This window comes from Phodopus roborovskii, unplaced genomic scaffold (genome assembly GCF_943737965.1).
Source record: "Phodopus roborovskii unplaced genomic scaffold, PHOROB, whole genome shotgun sequence".
NCBI lineage: Eukaryota > Metazoa > Chordata > Mammalia > Rodentia > Cricetidae > Phodopus > Phodopus roborovskii.
This window is the reverse complement of record NW_026126571.1, coordinates 30,236,007-30,261,083: the sequence shown is the minus strand read 5'-3', so window position 1 is coordinate 30,261,083 and position 25,077 is coordinate 30,236,007. Positions and strand designations below refer to the sequence as shown.

Here is a 25,077-nt window from a genome sequence, read left to right as displayed (position 1 = left end):
TGGAGGAGGGACCAGATTAAATATAAAGGAAAAAGAAGAAAGTAAGATGCCCGTCAGCTTCTCTCTGCCTCTTAAGGATGCAATGTGCCAAGCTGCTTTATACTCTGGCTACCATAGCTTATCCATCAAAATGGAAGCTGTACCCTCAAATTGTGTGCCAAAATAAGCCCTTAAGTTGCTTCTGTCAGGTACATTGTCACAAAACAAGAAAAGTAACACACACATTGTGATGGTGCACAAACGCATGCTGTACTATTGCCCTTGCAAGAGAAAGCCATCCCTGAAATAACCACTAGTTCCAATTAAGTCAGGCAGTGGTGGTGCACACCTTTCATTCCAGCACTGGGGGATGGGGGGGGGGAGGCAGGTGGATCTCTGTGAATTTGAGGACAGCCAGTTCTACAGAGCTAGTTCCAGGACAGCTAGGACTACATGGAGAAACCCTGTCTTGAAAACCAAAAGAATGGAAACTATGAAAGATACCCTTTTTTGGCATTGGACAGCAACTGTTTGAAGGCAATGGCCATGGACTTTGAAGGTAAGGGTGATCAGGATTTTAGTCTTGTGGAGAGACCTAGGTAGCAAAACATAACATCCCAAACCCTTACAATACTAGTAGATATGTATGGGTTAACTTTGTGTCGTTGTGACCACAATTTAAAGGGAAAAGATTTATTTTGGCTCATGGTTGCTTTGGGTTCATTGGATGATTGCTTGGTCATTGCACTTGGACAGAACTTTGTGATGGACTGGAAGTTTGGAGGAAGACTTGGACCACTGGACCAGCTAAGGCCCTCAAAGGGGCATTTCTCCATCATCCTCCCTCCAGATTGGCCCCACCTCCTGAAGTTTCCAGAACCTTCAGAAATTGCGTCACCAATGTCACCAAGCTCTACACATAAACCATGGGGAACACTTCAAGTCACCACTGCCGGTTAATGAGGGAATGTATTCTGGGCTAACATTAGCTAGAACGATTGATTTGGTTCAGGTGATGCTGTTTTCTTAGTAATAAGGGATGCAGAATTTCCTCCCTGCGTGTATCTGGTTCTTCTCCCAGACATCACAAAAAAAAAAAATTTCAAGTCTTGAACGAATAGCATTTATTTCAGAGGTGACAGGATTAAAGATTCAGATATCTGTCAATGTAATGCAGTATTAGTATTACTGGACCAAAGACCAAAACCCTTACCATTCAGTTAGAGCTGATAAATTCTCTCTAGCCGGCTTGTGCCTTCCTCACATTCTTCCCGAGAACAACTCGTCGTCTCCTCCTCCTCAACTACATTTCTCTCATGAGTGACGGTAAACTTCACTAAGAGGAAAGCGCTAAGGCCCTGAGAGACAGCGCTCAGCTTGTCGCTGGCCAGGGAAGAGCCAGGGCCGCGTGACGCCAGGCCGGGCCGTGACGTCATCCTCGGGGGCGGGGGCGTGCGTGCCGTGACGCGAGCGTGGAGCAGGGCCCCTCAGGGCTGCGTGTCCTGGGCCGTGTCGCGCGCCGCGGCTCGTGCGGCTCGGCCCGGGCTGTGGCGGGAGCGAAGATGCCACAGCCCGCGCCCCGGAGCGCCGCCATCCCGGGCTGCGGGTGTCGCGGTGAGTAGCGGGCCTGAGGCGCCTGACCCTGCGCGGCCTCCGTCGGCGCCTGAGCGTGGGCTGCGGCCTGAAGCACTGCGGCTCGGTGGCCCGTGAGGCCCGAGGTGCTTCCGGCTTCAACAGCAGCCATGGGCACTGCGCGGGGCCGAGTTATCGGTGGCCGTAGCTTCCGGGCGCTGTTGTGATTTATTAGAAAAATGTGGATTTTATCATTATTGCTGTTAGTCGGTCTGTGCGGGTCAGGGTTTAGACACCATCCACGTGTGAGGCTGGAAGACAGACAGGATGCTTGTTTGCTTGCTCGTTCGCGCGCTCGCTCTCTCACTAGCCCCCCCCCCCCCATATGCTTGTTAAATAAATTGTCTTGTATAGTTTCCATACACCCAAAACTGATGCATTTTGGATAATTATGAAAAACAAGTCCTGCCCCTTCCTGTTTGCTCTCTCTTTTTGATCAATATTAGCATGTTCATGATGGGCTAGCTTCATTTCCCATCAAAGATTTGGTCTAGCCTTTTTACTTTATGAGAGGCATCATGGTCAACTTGGTTGGTTGGTTGGTTCCTTATCTTTAGACGTAAAATGAGACTTTGGGGATGCTCTTCTATCTGTGTACCCACCAAAATAGTTACTTCACATAACAGGAGTGGTTCCTATTCGATAAAAACAAAAAACAAAAACTTACTACTAGTTTTTTTGTTTGTTTGTTTTTAATTTGAAATACTGCTTTAAGGAAAACATAGTAACTAACCCTTTCTTACCCTCAATTTTTGTGTGCTACAGAGCTCGGCAAGTGAAATGTCAGCAAACAGTAGTCCATACTTTTCATTTTGGGCAATTGCCCTGCAATATATCTCTTACATTTCTGTGCTGTTTCTTGCAAGTTTTTCTTCACAGGATTATGTTATTATTTTTCTTATAAAGCATACATAAAAATGAAGATTATGGTCTTAATTTTAGTAGTGTAATTGAATGGCGTCAAATACATTCACAATGCTGTGCTAAATTCAGTGCCATATATTTCCAAAACATATCAGTCAGGACAGAAACTGTACCCACAGGGCAGGGACCTTTGCCCCTCTGCCCCTTTGGTCTCTGAATTTACCTGTGCCCTTTCATCTTTACTTTTATCTGTTTGAGTCACTGTGAGGACTATTCTTGGTTGCCAACTTGATTACATCTGGAATTAACTAAAACTCAAAAATGCCTGGGCACACTTGTGAGAGATTTTTCTTTGCTTAATTAAATTATTTGGATCTTTGAAGAGGGAAGACACACCTTTAATTCAGATATTTTGGGGTGGAAAGATCCACCTTGAATCTGGGGCCACACCTTCTGCTGGCATCCAATTAAAGGAGCTGGAAGAAGAAAGCCTCTCATTGCCTGCTTGCCTTGCTAGCAAGTCCATTCCTTCATTAGCATTAGAGCCTGCTTCTTTTGAATTCCAGTGTACCGAAGACCAGCGGAGACATCCAGCCTCATGGACTGAACAACTCTACTGGATTCTTGGTAGACAGCCATTATTGGACTAGCAGGATTACAGCCTGTAAGGCATTCTAATAAATCCCATTTCTTTATATATAAAGAGATTTGTTCTATAAGTTTTGTTACTCTTAAGAACCCTGATGAATACAGTCTCTGCTTTCTTTCTTTCTTTCTTTAGAATGTTTATGTAAGGATTGAATTGCTCAGCTCACATTTGAAAAGCCTTGGCTTTAGAGACTTTTTTTTAACCTGTACTGACAGCTTCATCTCAACACTCAGTTGGTTGACCCTCAGTAATACTTTTTAATTAATTCATTTTTATTTTACGTGTATTTTGTCTGCCTGCATGTATGTCTGCATCATGTGCATGCAGTGTCTGTATAGTCCAGGTCCCCTGGAACTGGAATCATAGGCCGCTGTGAGCTTCTGTGTAGGTGCTGGGAATTGAACCAGGCTCCTCTGGAAGAGCAGCCAGTGCTCTTAACCACTGAGCCAATTCTCTAGCCTGGCCCTCAGTAATCTTCATGGCACTTCATATTTGTGTCAGCACATCCTCTGGATGTTCCTTGGGGCCCTTCTGAGGTCTCATAGGTTCTTTTCCTCCAGAGTTCACCGTCTCCAAGTTCAGCATTGTCCTCTGCATGTGCTCTCTCCATTACTTAACCCTGCACCAGCTGCCATGCAACGTGAGCTGCAGTTCCCATGTCTTTTAAGTCTCTTTCCTAGACCTGGTTCCCATCTGAGTCCTTTCCCTCTCAGGATTCCCTTGGATGTAACATCTCTAAAACCAAAACTGCCTCCCATCCTTGCTCTGTGCCATTGCCCCTTCCTTAGGGGCTTCCTTCCCTCTATGCTGACAAGTGCAGATAGTTGGCATTTACTCTATCTTTCCACAGTCCAAGTCAAGCCCAGATGGCTTTGCCTTGGGATTTTTCTCACTGATTCCTTGTTCTAAAGGTTTTCTCCCTCTTACCCAAACTGTTTTATCCACAGCTGTCAGGACTTTCCTCCTAAGATAGGCAGAAGAGTTGCTTAAAGACAGGAGCTGGCTATTTTTACCCCACATTCCAATAGGGTCTCACTCTGTAGCTCAGGCTGGCCTGGAACTCTTGTCATCCTTCCTGCCTCAGCTTCTCATGTGCTAGGATTATAAGTGTGTGCTACCATGCCAAGTTCATTAGCTCTCTGCATTTCTGACAAGCTTACTTTTCAGTGGCAGAGCCCCAGCCTATCTTTCTGCAGAGGAGGCACTGACCTCTGCCTGCCCTGGCTCTCTGACCGGCCAGGTGTCCTGAGCCTTGTGCTTTAAGATGTTTTGTTGGCTGCCTGTGTCCTCAGTTTCCTGTTCTTTGGTGTAAGTTTGCTTCTTTGTCTCAGCATGTTTCCTCTGCATCTGAGCCATGTTAGTACTTTAGTATTTGTGTTCTTTTGGGTTTTTAAAGAATGTTGTTTTTACTAAGCTGAGTTGTTCAAGCTAGCTTTGACCTCTGCATCCCACTGTCTTAGCCTTTTGAATGCCGAACTATCAGCAGAGGCAGGGACTGGGAGATGCTTGAGGAGTCTTTTTAGAGACTTTTGCTGAGGTGATGCTGAGATACTTGACATTGAAGAAGAGAATTTTAGGACCAGTGAGCATGAAGCAGAGATGGGATTCATTAAGATTTATTATTTACTTGTTCTTTTTCTTTCTAAGGCAGGATCTCATATAGCCTAGGTTGCTTGTCAACCTGCTGAGTAGCCAAGGATGATCTTTAACCTTTGATTCTTTTGTCTCCACCTCCCAAGTGCTAGAATGACAGGCATGCACTTCTATCTCTGAAGCACAGGCCTTAAGGGAAACAGAAAGGTGCTTTAGAAAGACTATCTTACATTCCTATGTGGGTGTGGGCTTCCTCCAGGAGACTTCCATTGAAATGTCTTAGCCGTATCTGATTTAGGTGCTTTCTGAAGTTGCATTACTCTGAAATGTTTTTTGTTTGTGTTTTCTTAGAGTCTTACAGTAGCTCAGGCTGGCCTCATACTCATGCAGTACATCTGCCTCATCCTCCTAGCTTCTTTTTAAATAATGAGATCATGGAGTAATACAGCGATTTCTGAGGTGTGCTTGACAGTATATCAGGGTGATAAGATTAAAAATACAAGTCAAAAGGGTCAAAGGAGTGTAGGTCACAAAATTTAGACTTGACTGTAAACAAGGTTTTGAACCCTGTCGTGAGAATCTACAGTTTTATGGCTGAGACAGAAAGTTAAATCAGTGTCATATGCTTTGGTCTTAAATATGTTCCCTTGTTTTAACACCTTTTTTAAAATAACATTTCATCTGTTTGGTAAAATTAGTTGGATTTTTACTTATTTTTAAGAAGATTTATTTTTATTGTCGTTGATGATGTGTCTCTGCATGTGAGTCTCTGCAGGTGCTGAGGAGAGCAGAGGTGTTAGAGTGTCCCTCAGCGCTACCTGCTGAGGAGGTTCAATGCCTTCTTAGCTGCTGAACTATAGCTTCAGCCCTTAACATTTTTTTTTTTCCTTTAAGATTTATTTTTATTTTATGTGCTTGAGAGTTTCCCCTGCATATGTTGGCGTGTCACGTGTATGTAGTGCTCACAGAGACCAAAATGAGGTGGGATTCCCTGGAACTGGAGTTACAAATGAAATTAGCCACCGTGTGGGTGCTGGGAACTGAATCCAGTTTCTCTGCAAGAGCAGCAAGTATACCTGATCCCCAGACTCTATTTTAACATTCTTATTTGAAACGTCACTATTAAAAAGAACTGTTGTCTCAAAATATGTAGACTTCATAGTTACTTAAAACGTTTGACTGTTAGTAGGTGAAAGACTTCCACTAGATGGGAGGTGAGGGGCTCCCTTCCCTTCCATGACCCTCTCTAATTGTCTCCATCGTCATCTTGCTTCAGGACCACAAGCATTTGCCCCAATCCCTGCTTGTTTTCTAGAGAAGAGATTCAGAATTCCTAAGGGCTGTCAGGAGATCTTTCCTGGGGAGCATCTGCTGTCTGGAGCTTAATTTACTCTGACCCTGCCTATTCAGTGCTCCCCTGACTGCACTTGTTGCATTGCTGGTGCTCCATGAATTCTTTCAGTTTCCCAACAGAGATAAGGGGTGAGGGGATAATGTGTATTTTCCTGTTGTCATCACCTGGTAATTTCACAGGTTATGGTAGACCCAGCACAACTGTAAGCCAGTAATTGTATTCACATGAATAGCTGAGTTCAGATGTGGCATGCCTCGTTTATGGAAAAGGCTGACAAATGCTTGTTCTTAGACAGTGTGTATACAGCATATATTTTCACAGAAAACATCTAGGACTTATTGAAAGGTAAGTTTTTAACATTTAAAGAGACATTTGAAATTTTATTAAGTATTATGGGAATTGTTTGTACTGAGAAAAACAAAAAGCCTCCTGTTAGACATGTTCATCCCATTAGCCATATGCTACAGGATGTAAATTGTGCAGGGCCCACTATTCAAACTATCAAGAACTTAGAGAGGATGTGCTATTTGATCTTCCATTCGTAGAGTATTTGTTCAGTGTTTGCATTTTCTCAAACTTTACAAGTCAATGAGATTAAAATACCCATCTTTCCTTACAGGGTGCTTAAAACACAGTGTTTTTCTTTGCACATTTGGGAGAAAAAATCCCCTTTGTAGCTGGACATAAGGAAAGGGCATTATATTTCATTGAAAGTCTTTTCTTACATTATGGAATGTTTTTCTAGGAAAGTTATTTTTAGCCTCACTTGCTAAGTGGTTGCATATATTTTATAGGATATGTTTGAAATAAAGACATGTACAAATAGAGTTAGCCAAAATGTCACTAACCAGAGCTTATTACTGTTATTTCCTGATAACTGCCAGCAGCAGTTGGCAACAGCATTATAGAAACTAAACTATTGTATCAGGATGTATCATAAATCAGGACTGGTCAAGATTCACCATTGCTTTCAATATTTCCTCTATCTCTTTAGTTCTTAAGTATAGCAATAAGATGATCAAACATGCAGTACCCTCCTGGTAGCTTTTTCTTTAGAATTATTGAGTGAAGAAGATATCAGGTTATTTAGTATATTATTATGCTATGAGCTGTGATAGAAGATTAGTGGGAATATGCAGTATAATGTAAATGAGAGTCTAACAGGCAGATTTAGGTAAATATATTTAGATTGATACCCTGTTGCTTTCTTGATTTTATTAAGATGATTTTCTAGCTTCTGGGATTCCACAGCAGTGCCAAGCCAGTCTTGGCCTGGGAAGATGGTGTTTGGCTTCTCAGCCCTTCTCCGCCCCTACGTACTTTCTTTTCTTCCTTTCATCATAGAAAGTGACCTTCCTTCTCTGTAGCTTATGAGAAAGGCTAGAAACAAATCCAGTTGTTCTGCTTGTGGGTTTCTCATTGATGTTTCTTTTAATTTTTCTTGCTTTTTTTTTTTTTTTTTTTTTTTTTTTTTTTGAGGAACTGTTTTTGACTTAATTTTTTTTTCTACAGTGATTTGCATGTTTGAATTATTTTTAAAACTTGGGTCAGTTAGAGTATTTTCATTCATAGTTAATTCTTCTAGGGCTATAGGTGCAGCTTAACGGTTGCCTGATGAGGCTCTTAGTTCCATTCTGACATCACAGTACAAATGTGTGTGTGTGTGTGTGTGTGTGTGTGTGTGTGTGTTCTGATTTCCAAATTGATTTGGTTAGAATTGTAGAAGTTTTTTATTTTAAAAATTCTCTCTCTGTCTCTCTGTGTGTGTACTTGTGTGCTGTGCATAATGAGGCCTTTTGATTTCATTTTTAATTGCTTTCTATCTTATTTTTTGGAGACTTGGTTCTCACTGAATCTGGAACTCTGATTGGTTAGGCTAGGCCGCCAGTGAGATCCAGGGATCTGTCTGCCTTTCTCTGCTTCACCTAGCACTGAGATTACAGTTGTGTAGGAGCACACCCTGCACAATGCCAAGGTCTGAGGTCTGAATGCCTTCTCAGTAAACATTCATTTTCATTACCTGAATGTACTGTGCTTACACTCTGCTGGTGTCTAAGATTTTACATTGCTCAGAATCTAAATGTCCATAACTTAAAAAGTATCCAAACAAGTACTTATTAATTGTTAACTCATTTGAGTTTGAGAAGGTGGAAGGATCCCTGTTTTCTGGATTCTTGCTTTTGACTCTGAGGTGAGGGTCTCTGGGTGAGGTCTTTATGACAGCCTTGTTTATATTGTGGACATATTGCATATTGAGATGCCTTCATTTCACAGATCTGAAGTTACCATTGGATTTATAGGTGTTGGGCTTTTCACTTCCCAACCCTTGATTCAGTGCACCCTGGAGTCCACCAGTCTTTTCACAGTGTTACCCTAGTTCTTTCTGGCCTCATTCCTTTCTGTCTGGCTTTAATCTGGCCTCTCCAGTCTCCACTTGAATAGTCTGCTATGTGTACTTTGCCCACTTCCTCCTTTTCTGTCTGAGAGCAGCTACCAAACCAATAAAAGAAAAACATGAAGTCAAACTGACTTGTTTCACGGCTTAGCCTGTCATTCATTCATTCATTCATTCATTCATTCAACACTGACATCCAGTTGTGACTGTTTGGGCTTTATCAAGCAAATGCTTGTTTCTGACGGGAAAGTTTTTTACTGGTTGTTTGCCTTGGCATTAATTGACCTTACATTTTTGCTTTGACCCTTCTTTTAAATATGTTCAGCCTTGGACATTGATACCAGGGGTAATTGCCAGTAGAAGACATGACAAAGATACAAATCAAAGACTGTTATGGGCAGGCTAGACTTGTCATTTGTCAGAATAGATTAGATTAGAATTTCAGGGTTTGATTTTTGTTTGGTTGCTTTAATGTCTAACTAGCAGGTATGTGTTAGCTATGTTTCTTTTCATATTTGATTGTTGGTCTGTCTAAAACCGGTATCTCTGTTGTTTCCAAGTGCTGTTGTGGCTAATATAGAAATGGTTGATTTTATAAATGTCTCTTGTATACAGTGATTTTTGGCTTCGGGAAATAATAACTACTTAATAAAGTTGTTAAGAATCAGTACATTTTATTGTCCTTAATTTGGGCTGATGAGGCAGTCTGTGAGGACTTTAGACAGAGATCAACCAGCCCTATGGGTGGGCTTTTTGGATAGAAAACATTTTCATTTTGCACTTAGATGTTTGGAGGCAATGGGGGAGGGGGGGCGCGGGCGGGGGGGGGGGTGTAAAACCAAGGGTGAGACTGAATAAAATGAAAAAGGACTTCCTGTTTTTACCACAGACCATTATTTCATTTTATTTATTTATTTGTTTGTTTGTTTTTAAGACAGGGTTTCTCTATGTAGCTTTGTAGACCTGGCTGGTCTTGAACTTACAGAGATCCACCTGCTTCTGTCTACTAAGTGCTGGGACTAAAGGTGTACACCACCACGGCCTGGCTTCTGTTATTTAATAGTTAAAATTGGGCAAATTCCTTGAGTTGTCTATTAAACTTTGACAGTAATAAATATGATTTGTTCTAGCATCATTTCTTTTTACTGTTGTTGAATAAGGTGGTCATGATCTTCATGCAGAGCATTATGGTATTGCTTGACCCAAACAAATTAGTAGTGATATGTTTAGATATTCCTAGTATTTTGGCAAGTATACTGACAGTTATTAAAGACTTACACAGTCTTTCATTCATTTCAACAAATATTTATTAAGTCTTTGCTGTACACCAAACTGTAGTGGGATATTCACTTTGTCTCCTGTGGCACTGACCATGCCCATTGTGGGTGGAGCCAGGGGCAGAAGTGACCTGTGGAAGGAGGTCTGAGGAGGAGCCAGGAACGCTCTCTTGCTGGCCTGACCCGGAAAGGAGAGCATCCAGTGGAACTTGGTGGTGTTCATCTGTCTAGGTTGTAATTTATTTCTCCCTGAATAAACATCTATTCAGCCTATTTGTTTATCTTGATCCTTATTTAACTGCAATACAAAACACCACTCAGAAAATACTGCAAGGAATCAAACAGACCAAAGGCACTAGGTTTACTCTAGTGTCTGCATTGTATTTAAGGTAGGTGCTCTAGGTAAAGGACCTTATTGAGAAGGCCTTATCTGGATAGGGAGTAAACAGGTGAAGGAGGCAACTATGAAATCACTCAAGGAAAAGTATTCTAGACAGAGGGAAGAGCCAGTGCACTGTCCCTAAGAGTATATGACTGGTGTACTTGCTGATCCATATGGAGGTCTGTATCTAGGGCAAAACAAATGTCAACCATCCTGGTTTTGGTGTTAGGGTATTAAAAACCTATGAAAGTGAAGTGGAGAATGTACCTTGTTTCCTATTCTCTGAAAGTAGCCACATCACACTAGTCCATCTTCTTTAAAGGTTTGGTAGCTTAGATTTCTAAGCATGTTTTTATGAAGGTTTAACCTTTAAAAGGACTATAAGCCATCTAGGCTGTCTGATTTTTTTTCAGAGCTAGTGCTCATCTAAAAATGGGCCCATTATATTTGAATTCACAGATAATTCTCTCCCCCTCTCAAAAAAAAAAAAAAAAAAAAAAAAAAAAAAGCCATATGGAACCTACAACTATAGAAATTTTCTAAAATACATTTATAACCAGCCATAGTGGTGTGCACCAGAGGCAGAGGTAGGCAGATTTCTGTGAGTTCAGCCTGGTCTAAATAGTGAATTTCTGGACAGCCAAAGCAATGTAGAGAGACCGTCTCATACAGACAAATACACAAAAAAGACATCTATACACATACATAAAAAGGATTAAAGTGGAGTTATCCTTTTAGTAGCAACAAAGGATACCCTTATTAGAAGCCTGCTAGAGGATATCAAATAAGAACCCCAGTGTCAAGAATGGTTTTCTTCTTTTGAAATTGGAGATTCCAAAGACCCTTCAAACATTACAGGGTATTGTCATTGTTCCTGGTTACCTTTCCAAACTTGAGTAATAACCTATTACTCAAGACATTACATTTTTGAGTCACAGAACATGGAAAAAAATCATCTGGTATTGACCTGGGAACTTTATCCCTACTGGGTAGCTTTCATAAAAGTGCTAAAGATGCTTTATCTGCTCTGGAAAAAGAAAAGTAAGCATCAGCTGTAAACTCTTCCAGTTACAGTCATGACTGGCCTGGCAAGACATGGTGCAGTAATGGCACAGACACCAACCACTTTCTCCTAGAATTTAAGGCCCACACCCAGCACCATTATTGGCTGAGAACAGATGGTAGAGATTGGGTTCCTATGAGAGAACCTACTACTATTATTTTGCTCAATAGACATAATAAACTGACTCCTAATGATTTCCCTTTATACTCATAGATTAAGGAACTTCGGAAACCCCTCGTCAGAGATGCTTCTGTTTGTAATAGATAACACAGAGACTTACAACTGGCTAACAGCCAGAGAATAAAATACTACAGAATGTTTATCTCTAAAGGGAATTTATATATCACATCCTTCACTCCCAAAGCCCAGGGAGTTGGGGTGGAAAGAGCCAAAGGGAATGGATGGTCACAAGGAACTAGTGTCTTCTGGACACAGCAGGGCAGCTACACATGTGAACTCACAGTGGTTATGACAGCATACAGAAGACCTGTTAAGGCTAAGCCAAACCACATCCTAGCATAGAAAGAGGAGGTGGAGATTCTGCCCCTAGCTGAAGTGCTATTGGGAATTGTTAGCTGAGAATTGATAGCTGCTGGGAGAGGAAGAGTGAGTTTTTTTCTGAGAGTGTAGCCCCTGATAAGTCAACTGTGTTTCAGTGGAAGGCCACATATCCAAGAATATTTGGGCAGCACAAACTGATATTGACAGGTGGTGGGGTGGGGGTGAGGGCCACTTTGATTTGTTTGTTTTGCTTTGTTTTATTTTTAAGACAGGTTCTTACTGAGGCCTGGGCATCAAGAACTAGACTGGCTGGCTAGCAAGTCTCAGGGATCTACATGCCTATTACCTGACTTTCTCAGCCTTGGGATTACAAAGCATGTTATATTCAGTAGTTAAGAACATTTGTTGCTCTTACAGATGACATGGGCTTAATTTACATATTTACATGGTAGTTCACAACCATTCCCTAATTCTAGTTTCAGGGGATCTGATGTCCTCTTCTGACCTTCATGAACACCAAACATGCATCTGGTATACATAGATACATGGAGGCAAAATATTCATAAACTAAAACAAATTTAAAAGGGAGGAAGAAAGAAAGAAACCTTAAAGCTTGCCACAATTTCTGGTCTTTAACACAGGTTCTATGGAGCTTTGCTGACTGAATTATTTCTGCAGCAATGGAGGTTTCGGTTTATGATTGAAAGGATAATTATATCAGTTTGTATAGTGTTGCCTAGAAAGCAGAAATGCACAGCATAGCTATGGAAGGCCAGGAAAACTGGATTGTCTATGGTACTTTTAATGTGACGCTGTTACAAAGGTACTTCCCAGGTGGTTTGCCCAAGTGTGCTAAGCTGACTGGCCCGCAAGAAACAGGGATCCACTTCTCTGTCCTTCTTGGGGCTAGGACTGAAAGTATATTGCACACCTGGAGTACACCCAGATCTTTATAAAAGCTCTCTCCCCATCATCTTGAATCTTGGCTTTGAAGGGTTCTAGACTTGGCCAAGATGGCGAAAATCAGGCTGAAGAGACACAAATGTCAGTGCCCACTTGTGGTAGAGAGTTGTTTGCTGGAACAGCTGTTTTATCCTGGGACTATGAAGGGCTTGGCTGTCATTCTTCATGTCAACTTTGAATTGCTCCATTCTGTGTTAAGATACAGGAGTCCACAGTGGAGGTAGGAAGGCCTGGAGTGGCTTGAGGAGAGCATCCTTTAAATGTTAGTTTTGCTAAATAGTTGGCTTGGATCAAAGCGACATGCCTATTACCTGACTTCAGCATCCCACGACCTTCTGTGCTGTGAACACCAGGTGCTTCTGTTTTTGTTGCTGTTTGCTTGTTAGTTGCCTTATTAGTTAGGCAGTTATAATATTTTTCTTAGTTGAAATTCATGGTTTGCCTTAAAGGTCACTCCTTTGTCTTCTCATGTTGTTGCAAATTTGTGACTTGTTTTTCCTGATAAAGGCTTTTTGAACCTTTCTTCCTGAGCATTTCCTTGCACTTGGATTTTTCATGAATGTGTTTAGTTTAAAAGGTACTTCAGCAGACAGGGCAGCTCATTGGTGTTCGAAGTCCACTGCAGTCACTACCCTCTCATTAGTATTACTGTGTTAGTTTTACTTTTTTAGATTGACTTGTGAAATGTCTAGTAGTTCTTGGTTGGCAAATAATTTAAGAACAGAAGTTTACCATTTAGGCTGAGGCATAATCTTGGTCAAGAAGCTTAATGTTTCAAGGGAGGTTTAATAATTAATTTGCTTTGTCTTGTTTTTTAGGGATGATTTTTTAATTTGGCTGTAAAAATAAGTAATTTCTAAGTTGTATCTTTGTGCAGACGCCTATATGCATGGGGCTCTTAGGTAGCATGTCCTTGTCCTCAGTTCACTTGAGTGTTTTCTATATGCTGCTATTTGTTATGGTCTTTTGTTCTGACTTTACATGCCCTATGCAGTACTTGTATTCTAGGCATGCAAAGATAGGCCTTGAAACAGTGACCAAACTGAAAGCCATCCAGGGCAAAGGTGAAATAGTATTCATTAACAGGGCAGGTGACTGTGTTGCTTTGTGTTTCTAAATGTTAACACTTTTTTTTTTTTTCTCTGTTAACAATGGGTAGGTAGGGTGGTTTGGAAATCAGTGTGTGTTCAGTAGCTGATTGAGGAGTGTTCTGGAGGGTCTAACATGTCCTTCTTTCTTTTTTAGGAAATTGAAAATGGCCCTTGAGCTATGCTAAGTCTATAATGGGAAGTGTCACGGTTCGATATTTTTGTTATGGGTGCCTTTTTACATCTGCTACCTGGACAGTTCTGCTTTTTATTTATTTCAACTTCAGTGAAGTGACTCAGCCCCTTAAGCATGTGCCCATCAAGGGGTCTGGGCCCCATGGACCATTTCCCAAAAAATTCTACCCACGTTTTACTCGAAGTCCAGGTCGAGTATTAGATCCGCAGTTTAAAGCAAACAGAATGGGCGATTTAATGAATAATCACATTGAAGATCAGGATAAAGGCCTCTCAAAGTCCTCCTCTGAGCTGGGTAAGTACTCTAAACCATGCGAAGCTCAGGATTAGAAATGTCCTGGTGTCTCCGTAAGCTACATGGTTCTAGTTAGATCTGTGCAGGAGCTGCTGACAGGGAAGTTGTTTAAAGTCTGAACCCGAAGATCATAGGAGCCTTTTATATAAAAACTTATGTGTTCATTTTTGTGGGGCATGGGTTCATATAAATACTTATTGAGATTGGGGCCTACTGAAGTCAGTCCATTGGGATTTAGTAATCTATTTCTTTTATGGAATATTATCAGTAATTTTCACTAGTCACAGATAATTTGTCTTATGGATGTAATAAAGTAAGAAAAAGAGAGAGAGAGAGAGGGAGAGGGAGAGGGAGAGAGAGAGAGAGAGAGAGAGAGAGAGAGAGAGAGAGAGAGAGAGAGAATGTGTGTGTGTGTGTGTGTATGTTTCCTAGTTCAACTGTTTTTTGAGACCGGGTCTCACTATGTATCTATCCCTAGCTGGCCTGGAACTTACTATGTAGTTCAGGACAGAAATCCACCTACCTCTGTCTCCTGAGTGCGGGGATTAAAGCTGTGTGTACCAACACATAATAAAATGTTCTTAAAATAATGGTTTTGAGCAGGTGTTCATGCACACTTGGTTTGCTAAGAATCTGACATCAGCCTTACCTGAAACCACTGCCAGCCAATTTGAAAAATACAGTGATATAATCTTATGATAATGGCAAAGTCAAGGCTTGGGGACAGTGGTTGGTGAGATCATCTTTTGAGACCTAAGACACTGACTGTAATTTCGCTCTTTCAGGTATGATTTTCAATGAACGTGATCAGGAATTGAGAGACCTGGGCTACCAGAAACATGCCTTTAATATGCTTATTAGTAACCGTTTGGGATACCACAGAGATGTGCCAGACACCAGAAATGCAGAGTATGCTCCTTATTGGCTTCTGATGGTAGTGTTTTTAATGCCAATGTGGGCAGTCAAGGGCAGGGTTCAGATTTTGCATTATTTGCCATACCAAAACAGTGAACTGGATCCCACTCCTACTTACTACCTTTCCATAACTTTTTGTACTTTATTATTTTCTTTCTTTCAAAGGTGTCTTCAGTTTGCTATGCAATACATAGACCCTGGACAGAATAAGATGTCGATGCTGGGTTCACAGGGCTCAGTCTGTTTGGGGCAGGTGTGGCAACCTGTTTTGCAGCAGCATGATATGGGGTTGGTGGAGCAGTCTGGCCTTGCAGCAAGTGGTCTCACTGCAACAAGGAGGCCTTTCCCCTGTAGGGACAGCACAGAGAGTGTTCTGAAGTGTGAGTGTGGCAAATTGGAAGGACTAAGCCTCATCCACTGTGGCTATGGTGGGAAAGCTGCAGGGGGTTGTAACTAGGTAGGACGGACAATGGAGGGCTGTGAGGCTGAAGGAAAGAGGTCAGGGTCTTGGAATTTATTCTTTAATAACTTTGTAGGTACTGTATCGAAGCTCTTCTGTCATCTGAGAACACTGAAGTTTACTCAAATCTTTTTTACATTATTATTAGGAAAAAACTAAAGATTTCAAAGACAAAGTTTTGTTACTGTGTTTCCACTTGAAACCTCATTGAGAAGCTGGATATCAACTTCAGAGTGCTACATATGCAGTAACTTGATGAAAAATCCATTATGTAACTTCTCTACCAAAAGAAAGAAACCATGTTTTAAAGATAAAATGACTTAACATGATGTAAAGCAAAGAATAAACCACCGTGTTTTCATAAATGCTTAAAAATCACTGTAATGTCAGAAAGAAGCTAAACAAGATATTAGGAAATAACACAAGACATTTGAGCTTCTTAAAATATCAGATTTTCTTGTTTTGATTGTTAAAGGTGTAGAGGAAAGTCCTACCCGACTGACTTGCCAACCGCCAGTGTTGTTATCTGCTTCTATAACGAAGCCTTCTCTGCTTTGCTGCGGACTGTGCATAGTGTTGTGGACCGCACACCAGCACACCTTCTTCATGAGATCATCCTTGTGGATGACAACAGCGACTTTGGTAAGTGATGCTGTGAATGGTCACAGTTCATCGAGGCTCTTACTCACTGTGTGATGCACCACAGCTGAGCTTACAACCTGTCCATTTATCATACAATGATTTGCTGAAATACTTTATCTTTGTCATCTTTTTACAGTGTTACCCAATTTTACCCCTGGAGAATTTCCCCGTGGCTTGCTATTAAAAATGTCTGTTAGGAATTAAGCTCAGATTCATAGGAAGTTATGAAGACCAGTTTGCTCTTCAACCATTTTCCCATGTTGGTTCTTTTACACTTACAGTACAGTGAAGACAATGGAATCCCACAATGGAGAAGTGTCAGTTTATCCTGCGTGAAGATTGTTGTTAGCTCCAGTGCAGTCTGGAGAAGCATACTGTATCACCTAGCAGTCCCTGGTGCTCCCTTTAGAGTTACACTCTGTTTTTGTGGCCATAGTACCCTTTCCTGGCATCTGGTAACCTCTGATTTTGTCATTTAAAAAGTGATATATAGACGGATATGCAATATCCCTTTTGAGATTTGCACTTTTCTCTTGGCACAGTGCCATACACCATGCTTATAGAGTAAGCTACACCAGTTGTTTCCAGAGTAGACTGCATTCATATAGCTCTTAGATGTTATCTGAATCCCAGTTTTCTTAGAATCATTACGTATTTTATATACCTTTCTTTAACTGTAGATTTTCACAAAAAGCTTTCTACTATTAACTCCCGTTCAGCTCTCAGCTGCTTTCAAGATAGTGGGGATCCCTTTTATAGAGGTGGAGATAGAAGAGTAAGTGGCCTTTGCTCAGGACAGTTTTTGAGTAGTAGCGTGGAGGTTCTTCTTAGTCTGCCTGGCTCCCAGCCTTTACCCTTCAGCACAGCACTGCAGACCTGGATGGAGACATTTTCCATACACTCAACATTAGACCCTGTAAAGCTTTAACATAGCTGTATACAAGTATACTTATGGACTGATGAACACAACACCCATGAGACCTTAATGCTCAAACTTGGGCAAATAGAGAAACTATGAGAGAAATTCTGGAAAGGTTCATACATATCAAAATTTATCCCCCCCCCCCACCTTTTTTTGGTTTGTTTTTTGAAATAGGGTCTCTTTATGTAGTTCTGGCTGTCCTAGAACTCCTCCTATGTAGAACCAGGCTGGCCTTAAACTCACAGAAGCCTGCCTGCCTCTGCCATCCAAGTGCCAGGGGTAAAGATGAGCAACAGCACACCTGGCTTTTTTTTTTTTTTTTTTTTTTTTAAGTCTAGGCTGCCTCAAATTTACTACCAAGCCAAAGTAGGCACTGAAGTTGTAGGCACAAGATTTCATGTTTGGCTTCATTTCAGACATTGTCTGTGGAAATACACATCTGAGGCAATATCCCTCTTGGCTAGGTTCCAGCTTTCACTCTAGGTTTCCTCTTACTCCTACAGAGGATGCTAGGATGTTTTAAAGTGAGGCAGAGTCTAAAACATTTCTTTGATCATTTGTAGATGCCTTATTGTATGTCTCATATGGTGTGAGTAATTATGGAACTGTTATTTTCAGATGATTTAAAAGGAGAACTAGATGAGTACATCCAAAGATACCTGCCTGCAAAAGTCAAGGTCATAAGAAATAGGCAACGTGAGGGATTGATCCGAGGAAGAATGATTGGAGCAGCCCACGCTAAAGGTATATCTTTGTTGTGGCTCTGTGGTGTTGGACACCTATAGGGGTTCACAAAAAGCTGTACATCTTACTGTTCTGTTGCTGTGAAGAGTCACTATGAGCAAGGCAGTTTATAAAAGAAAGCATTTAATTTAGGGCATATGGTTTCAGAGAGTTAATCCATGACCATATGGCACTGGAGCAGTAGCTGAAAGCTTACATCTGATCCGCAAGCAAGAGTCAGAGACAGAGCTAATTGGGCCTGGCATGGGTTTCTGAAACCTCATAGTGCACCTCCAGCGACACACTTCCTCCAGCAAGGCTACAACTCCTAACCCTAAACAATTCCATCCAGTGGGGACCAGACACTTGAATATGAGCCTACAGGGGCCATTCTTATTCAGTCTGTTACACCATGTTCTCATTGGTTGTTGCCCAGAGGAGTAACAAAGCTTGTTCTGTTTGGAAAGATTATATAACTCTGACCTGCTGCCCTAAAGCACAGGGTAAAAAAATTGCTGCTAGAGCCCTCACTGGCCTGTTTTTCTAGTGATCTTTTGGTTAATTATTGGCCTCTAACATAAGTTTCTTATCTTGCTGCTTACATAAGTGGAAAAATCCTAGCTAATAACTGAACTTTAAAAAAAAAATCTATATTTAAAAATATAGAAATATGAAGCCGGGTGCTGGTGGCTCACATCTTTAATCTCAGCACTCAAGAGGCAGAGACAGGTAGATCTCTCTGAGTTCGAGGCCAGCTTAGTCTGCAGAGCATGTTCAAGGACATGCTCCAAAGCTATACAGAGAAACCCTGTCTCGTAAACTAGGGGTGTGTGTGTGTGTGTGTGTGTGTGTGTGTGTGTGTGTGTGTGTGTGTGTGTGTGTGGTACACATCGTTAGAGTCATCGTCAGGATTTAATTTGATCTTGAGTAACTTAATTTTTTTAAAAATATGGACAAATGAATATACTTAAAGTAGTTCATGGGCATATCAGAAGTCATAAAGGCAGTTTGGTAAGTCCTGACTTGAGCCTTTCCCTCATAGTGAGGTCACCTATTCTCTGCTGTGGATTGCTCTCCTTCAGATTCCCCCTCCCCCCCAGGTCTGTGGTGATAAGCACTGGGCACCACCACTCTCCCCTGGAGCCCTGGCCCATTGCATTTGCTGGGCTTGGTTGACTTTCACTTTGGATATGTGATCTTTCTCTTTAAAAACCTACTGTGACCAGGAAAGGAGAGCAACCCCTCTGCATCCAGTCAGAGCCAGTGCCCTGAGGTCAGCCTCTCCACAGCTTTAGCCTGGAGAAAACTCTGGAGCATTGAAAATTATGACATTTGAAGCATTGTGCTATTGTGGTGAATGTTTGCTGTTATTTTATGACCTGGTTGTCTTTGTTCAGATATGGCATAGGATCTGTCAGGTTCAAGTCAATTTGAGATCAACTAACTTGCTCTCATTTGAAAAAGTAGTACTTTCAGAATGAAGAAAAGCTATGAAGACGTTTCTCCTTAAAGAAACCCTGACTTCATTTTCTGCTGAGCACCAGCAGTGCTGAGGAGTGTTTATTCTATATTAGGTAATAGCTAGATGTTTTATGTCCATATTGAGTTTGTGGATAGACAGGGAACTAGGTGACTAATTTGCTGTCATCAATGAAAACTTAGAGGTATTTTTGTCAAGAATTTATGTTTTAATAAGTTATGTAAAATCTACTATGATGCCTATTGAGAATAATCATGCTCTCTGAGTTTCTCAAAGAAATTTGGAGTTATCACAACAACAGCTTTCATCCTTGCTCACATTTATCAAGGAGGCACAAAGATAACAGGATAAAGTTTTAGCATTTATATTTGCTAATAAGGCTGAATGAACCCTTAGAGCCCTGCAGGAAATAAGAAATGAGCTGGAGGTAGTGCAGTGGAGAAAGATGATATGTATGGTTGCTGTCTTACCGTGGTTGGCACAGCAGTCAATACTCCACCCTGCAGGCCCTGCACCTCTTTCAAGACAGTTACCATGTGATGCTGAGCCATTGGTGGCAGTGCAGTTATGGCCTCTAAGGCATGAATGTACTAGCTTAGATACTTAGGAGTAAAATGACTGTAGTAAAAGTGGATTCTACAACTGGCCAATGCCACTGCACCAGAACACATTGGGTCTGGCTGTCACTGGGAGAGGAGGAGTCTCCTGAGTTGCCTGACAGCTTGTTGGGGTTGTGCACATAGTTTGTAGCCTCTCCATGACAGTGTACATTTCAGAGAAAACTCTTGGCCAGAGGATATCTTTCCCTAACCCAATTGGCAGTGCAAAGAGTAGTTCTTGATGGGGGTGGCATTGGTGGCCATCCATGGTCTGTACGTGACATTCCCATCCTTGCTGGTTAGCTGCACCTTGGCCAAGTATGAGGTAGCACTCCCCTATCTTCTCCCTTCACCTCTCCAGGAGAAGTCCTGGTGTTCCTGGACAGCCACTGTGAAGTGAATGTGATGTGGTTGCAGCCCTTGTTGGCCATCATCCTTGAGGATCCGCACACTGTGGTGTGCCCTGTGATTGACATCATCAGCGCCGACACACTTGCCTACAGCTCATCCCCAGTGGTTCGGGGAGGTTTCAACTGGGGGCTGCACTTCAAGTGGGATTTAGTTCCTCCATCTGAGCTGGGAGGAGCTGATGGAGCTACTGCACCAATAAGGTAAAAGAAGTTGGCAGAATCCCACTAGCATTGCCTTGAAAAAGAATAGTCTATTAAGGAAAAGTGATTATTTATAAGGGGCAAATGAAGGTCTTGACTTAACTTACATGCTAAAAACAATTTTTGAAGTCAGGTACTAACAAGAGAGACCCTATTTCAAAAACAACATTTTTGTTTGTTTATTTGTTTGTCTTTAAGACAGTTCTGGCTGTCCTGGAACTCACTCTGTAGACCAGGCTGGCCTCAGACTCAGAGATTCACCTGCCTCTGCCTCACATGTACTGGGATTAAAGGGATGCACCACCATGCCTGGCCCAGTAAAGATGCTTAAGTGGTATAGTTTTATATAAACTCAGCCCAGAGTTAATAGTAACAAATTGTCAATGCCTATAAATGTTGTGTAGCTTTCTGAGAGAAGCAAATAGATAACTGTTTCCTGGGGTAGTGTGGGTGCCCACGGGCTCTGTGGTCTCAGACTAATCTCCAGTTCATCAATACAGGCTGAGTATCTCTTTGAGGAAAATGTTTTAGATTTCAGTTATTTTTTTGTTGTATTTTGGAATATTTGCATATCAATTGGATTTTTGGGATGAGACCCAAGTCTTAATTAACTATGTAAATGCCCTTGTGGTTTTTTTGTTGTGTTTTTGTTTGTTTTTTATAGGGTTCTCTGTGGCTTTGGAAGCTATCATGGAACTAGCTCTTGTAGACCAGGCTGGCCTTGAACTCACAGAGATCCACCTGGCTCTGCTTCCCGAGTGCTGGGGTTAAAGTGTGTTTTATAGTTTTAACACAAGACCTGGAGGTAACTTGATGCAGCCTTCAGGAACCTCTATTGCAGACAAGAAGTCATATTCATCTTTTTAAAAAATGTTTTTTTAGTTTTTTGTACGATATATTTTGGGTCATATTCTTTCCCCTCACCAACTCCTCCCAGATATCTCTCTCCCTCTCCCTCTCCCTCCCCCCTCTCCCTCCCTCCCCCCTCTCTCCCCCCCACCCAACTTCATATTCTTTCTTAAAAAACAAATCCAAGAATAAAACAAAGTGCACACAAAAATACACATACCTCCCCAAAGAGTCCATTGTATGTTGACCAACTATTCCAGTGCATGGGCCTGCTTTGGGTGTGGTTGATATACCCAGTGTTGCAGAAAACTAATTTTCCCTTTCCCAGCAACTACAGTCTTGGCTGTCTTAATTTTGATTCCTTTGGACTTTTTTATTCCAAAGTGTTTTTTCAGACATGTAGGTTTTGTTGTTTTGTTTTTTAAAGACAGACTGGGCTAATATCATGTAACTGTAGGATTGGTGATTGAAGTTTCTGCCTGCTGTATGAGCCCCCTTACCAACTGAGCCACATTTAGTCCATGTGTAAATGGTTTTTAGAGTATGTAGTCTTCTCCCAAGCTTCCAACCTTTTCCTTTTCTTTCTTTGAGTGTGTTGAACAGTTATTTTGAAGTCTGTTTGATAGTTTCATAATTAAAACTTGCACATCTATTTTTGTTGTAGACTGTTTCTCTTTTCTGTGATTTACCTCCCTGGTGTTTCAGTTATTTATGTGTCTGCTCTTTTGTTAGGCACTCTAGAGTCCTTGTTGACTACTCTGCCTATCTTCTGTAGGCAGTTTAGGCCAGTAGAACCCACCATGAACATTTAGTTGCAGTTCAAGAGGTCAGATGCTTGGAAGCTGAGATGGAGCCTTTAGGTAGTCCGTGCTGCAGCTTTTCTCTTTGCAGGACAGGGTGCTGTACCCTTCACCCTAATGGCCATTGTTGCCAAGCTGCTGAAGCGGGGGCTTGGCTCTCATGTGTTTTAGGAGTTAACAGAATCCCTGGTCTCAAACCAGAAGCCAGTAGTGGCCCTTTTACCCCATTCACATGCCAGGTATGAAGACTCTAAATATTTAGATTTCTAAAAGTGTTCTAAACATTATGGATGTCACGGTTGGCACAATCAGTCATTTGAGAGCCACTGCTGAGGTTTGTCCAACTCAAAAATTGAGACTGTCTCTGTGGCAGGCCCTGGAGTCAGTTTTTGTCCCAGTGCCTCTCTACTAGGCCATCAAAAGGAATTATAGTCATTTGAGTTGGATTTCTATCAAGCTTGATTACAGTAAGAACATAACCTTATGCCAGATACTTAATATAGAACCAGCAATCCAGGAAATTCAGGTATGTGGCCTAGCTTGTTCCTGATTTGATGAATAGGTTTCCTTTGTATTTGTTATCATTTGTATTTGTTTACCTTTTGTCTAATGACAGCTAATCTCTTGTGTCCCAGAGTCACAGAGACTTTGAATGAACACAGGCTGTGGTCCTTTTTCTAGGTCACCTACAATGGCTGGAGGGTTGTTTGCAATGAATAGACAATATTTCAATGATCTTGGACAGTATGACAGTGGCATGGATATCTGGGGAGGAGAAAACCTGGAAATCTCATTTCGGGTAATTCTGATTACGTGTGTGTTGTTATTAAATTGTCTGTAATGGAATAGCAGTTTAGGGACAAAGTGAACCTTCTGAGCAGGTGAACCCCATCTACCACCTATCTGGACCTGTCTGCAGAGTACCTGTCAGCCCATAGCTGACATAATTTTGAAAACACAAACAAAACAGTGCTTTAAAAGGCAGTTTTTCTTCAAAATTTTTTCAGGTTGAAAGATATCATTAATTAGTTTTCTTTTGTACTCTTTTCTTTTTAGCAAAAGGAAATGAATCCCATTAATAATAAAAGTGTATACACTATCACACATGACACATGGAGAACAGAGGACAACTTATAGGAATTGGTTCTCTTCTTCTATCATGTAGTTCTTGGGGATTGAGCCCAAGTTGTCAGACTTTTTGGCAATTATCTATCTACTCAGCCATCCTGTTTGTTTGTTTGTTTAAGTTCTCTTCACCACTGAGCCATCTCAAGCCATCTTTCTAGCCCCAAGACTCCCAGTATTAACCTCAGGTCCCACTGTTCATTCTCATGCATGTGCATTGCTTATGCAAGAACACTGCATAAACAGGTAAGAAAAAAAAGTTCTTTTCTTGGAAATAAAGTGTATATAAGAAAGTACATGAAAAAACAAGACCAGCTAATAAGCATTCCTTGTCCTTAAATCCTTAAGAGCAAGTCCATTCACACAACAAATGATAACACAATTCAGACACATGAAAGCAAATGACTGTTTCAGAACTTGTATTTTTAATTTCAGGAAGCCCTAATTTTTAAATGTCTCTACTTTCTTCTGAGTATATCTTGTACAAGAGACACTTATAGGTTGCATAGCCACCATTCACAGTCTGCTTCACAGTCTGAACTGACAGTTGATGCCTGTTTGCTTCTGGCTAGATCTGGATGTGTGGTGGGAAGCTCTTCATCATCCCTTGCTCAAGAGTAGGACATATTTTCCGAAAAAGGCGGCCATATGGATCTCCTGAAGGCCAAGATACCATGACGCACAACTCCCTGAGGCTGGCACATGTCTGGTTAGATGAGTACAAGGTGAGTGCGTGAGGCTGGCCTTTCATTCCGCTCATGCATTGTTCTCCTTGGTTGACCTTCACTGCTGTGTCATTCCTCTTTGGGCTTCACTCAGCTTTGGTTCTCACCTGACTCTTGTAGTGTGACCTGTGTGCACTGGAAGCAGCCGCGTTTTAGTGTGCTGACCCTTCCGGGCCTGTCAGGGTTAGGGATCCCACAGACCTGGCTGTACTTCCCCACCCAGCACGCTTCACTGCTCACTCAGCCACTTTTCCCTTTCTGTCCTACCTTGTACCGCATTGTTTTCTTTGCAGCCTCTTTACCAAGTGTAATTTGCATGTCAATTTTAGAGCATTTTGACACATCAAAAAGAAACACTGTACCCTTCATGTGTCACCTGCCCACAAGCCCTAGACAGCCACTCATCTGTCTTTTTTAGACCTCTCACACATGTGTGCCCTTCTGTGGCTGCACTCCACTACTTCCCATTGCCCAGGGATACTCTGTCCATCTGGTTGTCACCTGGTGGGCATTTGGGCTGTTTACATGTTAACTCTTAGGAAAGCTGCCATGATTATTTGTATGCAGTTGCTACTGTCATTGAAATGGGTTATCGTGAATTCCATTCTTGTGCCTCCATGTTCTGGGGTTACAGGCTTGCATGCAGTAACATGCCTAGTTGAGTACCTGAGCTCTTATTTTGGTGACAAAAGATGACAAAGGGAATGTACAGTAATCTGCAACCCTGTAAGGTAAATGTCCATGTCTCAGTCTGTGAAGTGTGGAGGAGGGAGCTAGGAGCAGAGCAGAGACAGGGCCTCAACGCATGGAAGCAGCAGCTGCTTTTCCTGTGGGAACACCATTGAAGAGACAGCAGTCCCCAAGTCAGAAGTCTTGTCAGAACGTGAACCTTTGTGTGGAGTACAGTGGTGTGAGCTGAGTGCTGAGCTACACTGTTCTCCAGGAGCACTTGTATGAGACACTGGGCTGCGTCTTTTCAAAATGAGCCCTGGCTTG

General features: G+C 41.7%; 1 protein-coding gene across 2 annotated transcripts in view; it reads left to right on the top strand.

The window, feature by feature from the left end:
* The first annotated feature begins 1,427 nt into the window (after nt 1–1,427).
* The window catches only part of Galnt11 (polypeptide N-acetylgalactosaminyltransferase 11), a 30,132-nt gene continuing 6,482 nt past the window's right edge, over nt 1,428–25,077 (top strand). Inside the window, exons 1-8 of one of the 2 annotated variants that reach the window (XM_051203228.1) lie at nt 1,428–1,593; nt 13,898–14,230; nt 15,016–15,139; nt 16,081–16,247; nt 17,788–17,913; nt 20,333–20,582; nt 22,913–23,030; nt 23,929–24,081. In XM_051203228.1, the coding sequence (XP_051059185.1) occupies nt 13,936–14,230; nt 15,016–15,139; nt 16,081–16,247; nt 17,788–17,913; nt 20,333–20,582; nt 22,913–23,030; nt 23,929–24,081 (1,233 nt within the window). In that variant the 5' untranslated portion in view covers nt 1,428–1,593; nt 13,898–13,935. Of the gene's footprint in view, nt 1,594–3,065; nt 3,140–13,897; nt 14,231–15,015; nt 15,140–16,080; nt 16,248–17,787; nt 17,914–20,332; nt 20,583–22,912; nt 23,031–23,928; nt 24,082–25,077 lie in introns of those variants that run through there. The other variant, XM_051203227.1, reaches the window with a different exon arrangement.